Source organism: Desmodus rotundus, chromosome 3, assembly GCF_022682495.2.
Source record: "Desmodus rotundus isolate HL8 chromosome 3, HLdesRot8A.1, whole genome shotgun sequence".
NCBI classification, from domain to species: Eukaryota; Metazoa; Chordata; class Mammalia; order Chiroptera; family Phyllostomidae; genus Desmodus; species Desmodus rotundus.
This window is the reverse complement of record NC_071389.1, coordinates 124366336-124376883: the sequence shown is the minus strand read 5'-3', so window position 1 is coordinate 124376883 and position 10548 is coordinate 124366336. Positions and strand designations below refer to the sequence as shown.

At 34.3% G+C, this 10548-nt stretch overlaps 1 protein-coding gene across 1 annotated transcript in view; it reads right to left on the bottom strand.

Annotated features, from left to right (window-relative positions):
• Positions 1–4328: 4328 nt before the first annotated feature.
• Positions 4329–10548, bottom strand: part of RASSF9 (Ras association domain family member 9) — a 28053-nt gene continuing 21833 nt past the window's right edge. Inside the window, exon 2 of the mRNA XM_024560214.3 lies at positions 4329–5743. Coding sequence (XP_024415982.2) covers positions 4483–5743 — 1261 coding nt within the window. The 3' untranslated portion in view covers positions 4329–4482. The remainder of the gene's footprint in view (positions 5744–10548) is intronic.

The following is a 10548-nucleotide window of genomic DNA, read 5'->3' as shown; positions in this document are numbered from 1 at the left end:
ATGAATTCTGGATTAACAAAATGATGGTCTTTTCTCTCATTATTGAGATATGCTGGCTAAGAAAATAGTGTTAAGTTATTTAAAAGTGTTGTCACTGAATATTATAATCTTTTTAGATGATCTTTTAATAGTTATTTTATAATAGTTTACAGAATGAGCAAATAAGTTTCCTTATTTTTCAAATGATTTAGTTATTAAAGACAATCAAAATTAAAGACCTATTTTGAGAAATAAATGTGGTGGCAAAATGAGTAATAGCAGGAGAAATTTACAGGTGAATATTTTTACACTAAAATGGATTTTATTTTAGAAAGCAAGACACAAGGTCATAAAAGCAGTCATCCCGCACAGTAGTCCCCTGACCCACGATTCCCCTTTCTGCAGCTTCAGCTACCCATAGTCAACTGTACTCCTAATATATGAAATGAAAACTTCCAGAAATAAACGTTTTATGAACTCGAAGTTGCACACAGTTCTGCGTGGTGTGATGAAATCTCTCCCCATCCTGCCCTGTCCCGCCCGGGACGTGAATCATGCCTTTGTCCAGGGCATCCAGGCTGCACTCACCACCCAAGCGTTAGTCACTTAGCAGCTGCCTTGGTTATCAGATTGACTGTCTCGGTATCACAGCGTTTGTGTGCCCTCATTTTTCTTAATAATTGCCCCAAGCCATTCATTAACTTTTATTAAAATATATCATTATATTTTTCTGTTGCTATTAGTTATTAATCTCTTACTGTGGCCTTATCTATAAATTAAACTTTATCATAGATACGTACATTTGTGAAAAAAATAGCATATGTATGTATATATGTATAGGGTTCAGTACAATTATTTGCTATATATTTATATTATCATAAAATATCTGATCTTAAATTGTGTGTTAACGGACCAATTATATAATTCCAACTGACATAAAATTTTATTTTTAATGTAGCCAAGTAACACACCCAGAAAAAAAAGCAATGTCACATAAAAAGGTACAACTATTTCTTTTATTATTCTGAATTAGTTACACTTGAAAAAATTATATATATTTTATATTTATCACATCAGGTTTATTAAACAAATCAGGTAGTATGAAAAGAAGTAGCCTAATATTAAAAAAATCTATACCTGCATTAGAAGGTATTCCTTTCGTCACTAGAAAATATACATTTTAAATAAAACAAAAATCCTATTTTGAAAATTATAAAAGGTAGCCACAGAAATATATTTTGTCATGTATAGTAAATTTTAAATAAATATAAAAATAAATTTTAATGTATTAGATTAGCTTCTACATTTTAATGAGGGGCCATATATATTTTTTAATGAAAAAGAGAAAGTAGGTATTTCATTTTGGACATTTTAAAGTGATTTTGTGTGTCTACCATTTAAAATTCAACTCCATGAAATGTATTTTTTCTTACATGAATAAAATGCAAAGATACTATAATTTAACTATTAAGGGGCTTTTTAAAAAGACTCCTATTTGCATTGCTTTAAACCAGTAACTGCTAATTTAAAATAAAATAATAGATACCACATTAAAAATTTTTGATAATATGAAGATTTAGTGCCTCCCCGCAAAAAATTACAAATAGAATTACTGTTAATGTTTTAAGTCTGCTAAAATGAATATATATATATGTATATATATATAAAAAATACACAAGCATCATTTACAAGGTAAAAAAACATTTTTTAAAAAAGTCACAATTTAGCAATTGTGAAATCTTCTAAAATTTAGCAATTCATTCAGTTCAAAAATTGGGGAGGGCAAAAGGTTGATTGGAGGGAGTAGGGTTAACAAAAGACAAAGTAATAAGACAATCAAAATACACTGGGGGAAGAAAGTTAGATAAGTATATAAATAATATAAGTTAAGCCACAGTATAAATGCTACTCTCTGAAAAGTACACCTAAAATATGTGTGTACTCAGAAATAAAAATATTCCAATTGATTGAATGCAACAAGGTTTCATAGAAGAGACACGTTACAGACTGAGAATGGGTAGAACTGCACTGCATGGCAGATGGAGGAAAGGAGACACGCTAGGTGGAATGACAGACAAGGCACAGTTGGTGAGAATCCAATTCTTGTTACAGGAAGGAAGACTAGTAAGGTGGGTTTGCTACTTCTAGCTGCATATAGCAATTGCATAGTTAACCTGTCCGGTTACTCAAGAATTTATGAACACTTTATTTTAAAGCTTCTAAAAGTATTAGAACATTGAAATTTATATCAAGTTCCATATTCGTAATTCAAATTCTCAGTTAATTTAATAAAAACTAGTTCAGTTTCCAGAGATGAAGGCATGACATTTTATTATTTTTATTTCTATTAACATACTATGCTAAATTGGAGAATCACTATGGTAACTGGTGACAATATTGTCATGAATCAAAAGCACACGTTTGTTTGTACAACTGAAGGAGAAATGGAAATTCTAGATTGAATTTAAGACTCAATTGTACTGCATTCAGACAAGAGTTTTTAACATTGTTTACTGTAAAAATATGGAAAAATTGGTTTTCAGAATGCATCACTGGGTTTAACTGTGTAAAAGCAAAAGTTAATTCAAAGTTTCTAAAATGATTCTCTGTCTGGTTCTATTTCTGTATCAGATCCTCTTTTTAATTCAGAGAACTAAGCAAATTATATAACAAATAAGCATTTTTTAAAATTATTTTCTTACTAAAGAGTAATCCAAAGAGATTACTTTTACTTCAGGAAAACAGACTTACAATTTGTCATTGATGATGATCTAAACTTAATCCCCTAAGGTAACAATAAATATACCACATTGCTGAATGACTTAATAGAGTATTAAGCAGATAAACTACCCTTTTTTAGATAATTATTCAATCTCTTCTTATTTTTTAAAAAAATTAAATCCATGTTGGCATTATCTTGTACTCTTTATCACTGTACTGCTTCTGGAATGAACTTTTCTTACCAGCCAACTTCAAATAAAGCATTTAGCAATATCCTGGTGCAAGAAATGATAACATAGATGCTCCTCAAAAGTGAAATTCTAAATATTTTCCCAAAGATTGGTGCAAAGTCTGGGTGATGGAACAGTGAAAAAATAAATTAATGAAGTGAAATAAAAGATGGACTATGCAGTAAGCATAAGACTAAAATGGAAGAAATGAAAAAAAATTGGGAATCTTAACCAATATTCCTATGTTGGTTACTCATATATAAGTAAAATAATATTTCTACTAACATGCGTACTGACATATAAGGGAGGTGTTGGCTAAGGAAATAAATAAACTGTGACAGTATTCACTTAGCAGTAGAATAAAACTGTTTCACTATTATTATATCATGTGTTCACTGACCACAAGCAAAGAAATCAGAGAAGAAGGAGCGGAGAGAGCCAGGAACTTCCTAACTAAAACCTAGGCAAAACCAAGCACAGCCTCTCATGATTGTCAGTTAGTCAAGGCAGGATGTAAATAATCCAATTTGTTGTATATTTACTAGAATGTTTGGGGGTAGGGGATTGAGCTCATACTTTTTTTTTGTTTGTTTGCACCTTAGACAAAGTACAACAAAGACAATCTGAATTACAGTGTAGCACGCTGTTTGTCCCTGTGAGCTCCCCTCTGTATGGTCAGGCAAAATGGCCTATGGAGCTCTATTTTACCCCCACAAAGGACCCCGAGTTGCACTCCTTCAACTTTTGTAGGGAGTAAACAAACAGGACTATCACCAGGTGGTTTTCTCTGTAACCCACACTGTACCTTATTCAAACACTGAAGCTGCACAGACCACTGGTTTGATCTGAAGACTGGCCATGTTAGCTGGAGAAAGCACATACTTATCTCTTGATAGCTTCAGGCTTCTTTGGAAAAATCACTGTTGCATACAGGACTTGGCCCTTCCTCATCAATACCCCAGTCTCATCCACTGCTTGTCTTTGTACATGTCCCACCAACAGCCCTTCCCACCTCCTGTGACCTAGGTCTGGGAAGGTAGAGAAGTTCAGGAAGTGACAGAGATAATGTACTTTCTATTAATGAGACAAACCAAAATTTCAATTAATATAGTTACAATAGAGTAGCTGTCATGTACCTTACAGATTTAAAAATTTCAATAATACAGCATTGAAAAAATACATTACAGCACATTTTACCTATTCATGTGTGTAGTTTGAATATATTGGCTGTGTAAAATTAAGATTTAAGCTTATATAAATAATTTCTTTTACATTATTGGAGATTATAACCCCACCAAATTATTTCTCTCATACCCTTGCAAGCTATTTGTGCTACATTCCTAGTAAACAGTTCATCGTTTGTACTTATAATAATTAAGTCACCTTGGATATCTTAAATCAAAAACAAACTTACTTTCTCTAGTTTTTATTAACTATGGAATATTTTAACAGGATTTACATTTCTTTCAGAATGCAATATTTAAAATAAAGTTCCCTATTAAGTTAAACAAACATGAACACAGTAAAGTAGGTCAGAAAGAAGCCAATCGAATTAAGTTGACAATAGCAACACGTCCCCCACGGCTGTTTCTGAGTCCTGGCTGTGGTTGGAACTGATGCCAGTGTCTGAGTCCGTGTCATTTGTATACATGTTAAACACTCTTTGAGTGAAGGGAGGAACCTGGCCACTGCTGTTGGGGACCTCAAACTCCTTCCCTCTGTTTTCCTTCAGCTGGCATCCGTCTTTGTTGCTGATATGAAGTGAACTGAACTCCTTGGCCAGGAGCTCATATTCTTTTGCTTTCATTTGAAGCAGTGAGTCACTGTATTTAATCTCTTTCTGGATGCCACTCAAGTGAGAGTGGATTTTCAAACCAGCTTTCATGCTTTTATCCAAATCACACTTAACAGTTTCTAAATTTAGGCTTTCAAGTTCACTTGCAGCCGCCCCTTCTGCATCTCCGTGTATCCCACTGCAGACACTTGTTACCTCTTTTTCTATTTCAGTGGAGAGCTTGTCAATGAGCATTCTGTAATATGTTAGTCGTTCCTCCAGCTGTAGGATTCTACCACTTTTACTCAGGTCCTCCAGAATCTGGTTTTCATCATACTCCAAGTCTAGCTTTTGCTCAATTTCACTAAAACTGGGCATTAAATAAGCATCCTGGACATAATTTTCTCCATCATTTTCTACCCGATCAAGGTGGAACTTCGCCTCACACTGTTCAATTTCCAGATCCAGCTCTTTCATTCTCTTGACTTGCTGATGAATAGTATGGTCCTGGGAAATAATCAGATGAACTAAGGTCTCCATAGTATCTCGATCATGGGAAACTGTGTCCTGCTTAATTTTAGCCAGTTTCCGGAAAGTTTTTCTGACTATTCTTTTTTGCTTATCTGGTGGTAATGTCTTCATGTAATTCACTGGACTGAGCTCCCACGGTTTTTCTGCGTTTTGCACTAATTTGGTTTCAGCTGTCCGCCACAAGGGAACTGGTAGAAAAGCATCTGCTTTAACCAAAACAAATTGCATATTGGGCTGCTCATCACCCCATGCTTTCCAAAGCTTCAGGATTCTAGTCAGTGGAGGAAGAACTCGTTCCGAGCCTCTCCACTTTTCTATAATGCAGTAATCACGGGGCTTCCCCAGAAGAAATCGTTTCTCTCCATATGTAGTCTCATGCTCCTCAAGCAAAGCCTGGATGACATCAGACGAGGTGGTGCGTTTAGTTAAACCGCAAACAATCTTCTCTTCTTGACAAACCCAAACCACAATTTCCTTCTCTTCTGAATCCATGTCTTCAGTTGGAGATCTGAAAAAAAAAATCACATTATATTCCTGTCATCACCTGTGTAAACTCAGACAGGTGGTTTAACTTTAATACCCTTAAACAGAGACACATTTTGAGGTTAAGACTGCATATAATCAGAAGTTTTATTGCAAGAAAAAAAATTTAAACCATGGAAAATATCTTAATTTTCTTTTAATTTGTTATTGGGCTCTGGAAAGAGTAAATTCTCATCAAATGCAACTGAGACTATTTTAAGTCATCTTGAGAAGGCAACCCTAATGTAAGTGAGTTAAAACTGCTGGAGTTAAGACAATTACCAAAGCAGGGATAAACCAGTGGAGATAGAATGCAGCTATTTTTGCTGGAGCCTTAGGACTAGAGAAGGACTATGAACACACAGGACTATAAACACCGATGAAATGATATTGGAGTTGTAGAGTTGAAATAGTCCTTTTGAAAACGGTCATTATTTCACTCAACAAATGTTTATTGTATGTCAACCATGTGCCAGGCATGTCTGACAAGCTAAAGATACAACAATAAAAAAAGGAAATGAGGACATAAACACACATGTGTAATTAATATAATGCCAATAGTAGTAAATGCTAGAAAAAATATTAACCTGGATAAAGGGACACAGAATGGCTTGGAAAAAGAAGTGTATTTTATTTAGAGTGATTAAGGGAGACTTCTCTAAGAAGGCAACATTTGAATAGGGACGTAAGTTATGAGGAGGCGATCAGAGGCCTAAAGGAAGAATTCCAAAAAGAGCGAACACCAAGGGTCATGAAGTAGGTCCAAGGGACAGAAGGAGCATGAATGTAGTTGGAGGCTGAGGATAGTGAGGTTGAAGGTTGCTGCTGGTGGGAGAGAGGGGTCAAGTGGCAGGTGATGATGTCCAGTAAAGAGGCATTGATTTTCAGGCCGTGATTAGGTATCTGGATTTTGTTTTAGTTTTAATGAGAAGTGATGGGAGAGTTTTAGGCAGAGGAAGGATATAATCTAATTTATGCTTTAAGCGTATCTGGCTTCTGTTTACGGAATGGACTGTAAAAAGGGCAGAAAGTAAAGGCAGGAAGGCTTAGCTGAAATTCTAGTGGAGAGGTCTAAGAGAAAGATGAGAATTGCCTCCACTAGGGTTTTAGGAGTAGATGTATTCAGAAGTGGTTAGAGTTAGGACTACATATATCAAGTAATGACTTGATAGTATATTCTTTTATAATATAGAGGAATGCAGGAAAAAAAACAGTTTTGGAAGTAAAAAAACACAGGTAATAAAGAAGCAAGACAATTCCATAATTTCTAGGTTATACCTTTTGGAAAATATTTAGAATCATATTTGCATCCTAACTGTAAATAAAATTGATTTTGTCTTTAATAATATCTCTTTAAAGTAATGCTAAGAAACAAATGATATGAAATTAATTATAACCCATGTGTTTTATGGGGACATAAGATTTTGGAGTAGTAACTGGCCTGTTGTGAAAGTTAATGTCATTTATCACTTTATTTATGTAGTACCCTCAAAGTATATGCTGAAAAAATTATCCCTGGCTTCTAGAATCATCTAACACTTAGAATTTAGCTTATAGTGTTTATGTTTCAGTAGCAATAGTGACTAACCCTATATTATTATCTTTACTTTAAATTACTGATTATTATGCTTTAGTTATTGATTCTCCTGAGATCATAAAGTGACTACTAAAGAAGAAAGAACAAATCAGTGACACAAAATAATATAGAAAATTAGATCTAGTTCTTAGAGACTACCTGATAAAATTTAAATATTCAACTGTACTAATAAAATTTTTTAAATGATTATTCAAAAAGTCATTCTAAAAAGGACACATAGACAAAATCAAGGTGTTGTGGAAGCAGGGGAGGAAGGTGGGGATGGCTGGGGTGGGGAGAGTTGTGGGGGGTAAATGCAGAGAACTGTACTTGAACAACAATAAAACAATTTTTTTAAAGTCATTCTGAGTTGTGATTATTCTCTAATAAAATATTTTACATTTAATGACTCAGCATTGGATAATGTGATATCTGATAGCATTTGGTATATAATTTAATGATTCTAAGCAGCAAAACAGTAGGTTAGAATTTAAGATAAATTATTTTCATATTTCAGTTAGTAGAAAAATAACACACAAATACATTCTAAACAAAAACAAATATCCTCCAAGTAACTAACACTAACTACTGTCTGTCTTGTGTAGGACAAGTTACCTCTAAATTAATCCTTACCTTGATATATGTTTTAATCATATATCCATAAAATATTCCAGTTTAACACAAACTTATTTTTATACTGTGTAGTGAGTCTACTTACTAACTTGGATGATTTGAAAGAGATAACACATACTCAGTGCATGTACTGTATGTTAAATTACAACTAATTTCCATATGACTTTTTTATAAATAATGGTAAAATTAACAAAATAGATGTCATAATTATTAATCTTATGAGATAATGGCATTAGCTATGATGTTAAAACTAAAGATTATTTATTTTATAGTATTTTTTAGTTTTTAGGGTAAAACTCTAAAAGAAATCCTATGAAAAATAAGCAGCAATAAAGATTATAGTCATCAATTATAAATGTTTACTAGGTACCAGGCCTTGTTCAAAGCTCTTACATATATTAAGCCATTTAATCCTCACATTCTGTGAGGTGGGTAATGACATTGTTTTACAGACAAAGAAACTGAAGCACAGCGGGTTTTAGAGAGTCTTCTATGGCCACAGAGTTAGTGGTGCGCTGAGGATCCAAACCCAAGCAAGAGAGCTGACTCCAGGGTGTAGTTCTAATCATTACACTATTAAAAAAAAGTTTACAAGTTTGATGATTTACACATGCAGATTAAGTTGGAAGAAAATCATAAAATACTGTTTTAGGAGGAACTTTATCACACAAATCCGTCTGTGACAGCAATGGAACCGTAGTGCCCCATTAGAGTACTCAGCTGGTCAAGAAAGGGCATTTCTCAACATGGACAAAAAAAGTGTGTGGAAAGGTGCTATATTCTGTGCCTTTTTCCTATTAATCTAATTCCCACTATGATGTAGTAAAAGGGATTTCTGACTGGCCTGAGTGCCTCCTCTAGCTGACAAAACTCTGTATATAAAAGCCTTTATTATTGTCTCCTTGGAGTGGCCCCGATGTCCTGTTCCACTTTCTGGCTGGGAAATGTCAGTTCTGGGTCTGTAGCTAAGGATAATACATGGCCTGTAAACTCTTCAACCCTACATTCTTTCATATAGTAGAACAATAATAACCGTGTATGTGACAACTCTCCAATACTTTCATGATACCTACTCAAGTTGGAATTCTTGTTTGGGAAGGCTAGAGATCTTGTATCTTATGACTTCCCCTGGATATCTGCTCGTTGTCAGCTCATGTGGCCAATGTAACACTAATGGCCATATTCACAATCAAGGTAATGTTTTCACTTCCATATAACAAATGAGAGAGTTTGTGCCTTTACTAATAACCTCACATTCTGTTTCCAAACCTTTTCTTTTTAAGTCTTCCCTAAATGTCCTTGTATTTTCTTGGGTCAGTTATGTCTAAATATTTTGTAGAATTTTTACAAATATCATTCAAACCAGATAATTTTCATAGGTGTGCTACCTGACTGATAATGTTTAATAGTAATGACTACCCTGGCTGGTGTAGCTCAGTGGATTGAGCATGGGCTGTGAACCAAAGGCTCACCGGTTCAATTCCCAGTCAGGGCACGTGCCTGGGTTGCGGGCCAGGTCCCCAGTTGTGGCCATGTGAGAGGCAACCACACATCAATGTTTCTCTCCTTCTCTTTCTCCCTTCGTTCCCCTCTCTCTAAAAATAAATAAACAAAATCTTAAAAAAAATAGTGATGACTGTTCATTACTGAATTTAGGCAATAAATCTTTCATACCTGGTATAAGCATCATCATTTTAAATTCTGCTTTGTAGCAGGCTTAGGAATTTTAAAACTATATTTTATTGTATGGCTCTGACTGAGTTTGTATTGATTTGACAAGTATTTGCTGAGTACTTCCTGTGTGTCTGTCACTGTCACGGAAATGTGGATGGTATAGAGACACGCACAATTTACGAGAGTGTCCCTGGCCTGTTTGGGGAGAGAGTGCCAGAACTGGTCAGGGAGCACGTCAGTGTCAATTCTAGTGCTTTTATTGCACTAGTGGCTCCCAGAAGCTACAGTGATGACTCTCAGCATCGTATCATAAAAGAAGAATATTCAAATAAACAATATAGAAAAGATGTAAAATATTAATCAGAATTAAACCAATTTAGCAATCTTAATACTATTTTTAGAAGTAATTGTTTTCATTTGCTCACAGACCCATGCAAATCTAGCCATCTGATACAAATAAAGAATGTAACACAAGAACAGGGACAAAAAAATGTTTCCTTCCAAATCACTGGAAATTTACTATCTAGTGTAAGTAATGACATCTACAAACACATACAAAACACCAGCTGAAAATACAAACTTAGACGAGATGAACTGGTTTGTCATGTAACATAATGTAACAAGCAGTTCTTACCTAATGATTCAAATCTAGTAGTTGAGACATATAACCTCCAATTCTAATACAGCAAAATAAACATAAATATATATGTTGCATGCCTAAGAGTGTTGTTTTTGCTTTCCTTTGCTTTTGTGTATATCTATTGGAAAAAGTGATAAAAATTTTACTGGGTCTTAAACTTCCCAGAGTACATACTATAACCATATAAAAACTGGAAAATCATATCGCAGTAATTTGCTTCTATTTTTAATTTTATCCCAGTGTTTTAGTTCCATAATCATCATCACAT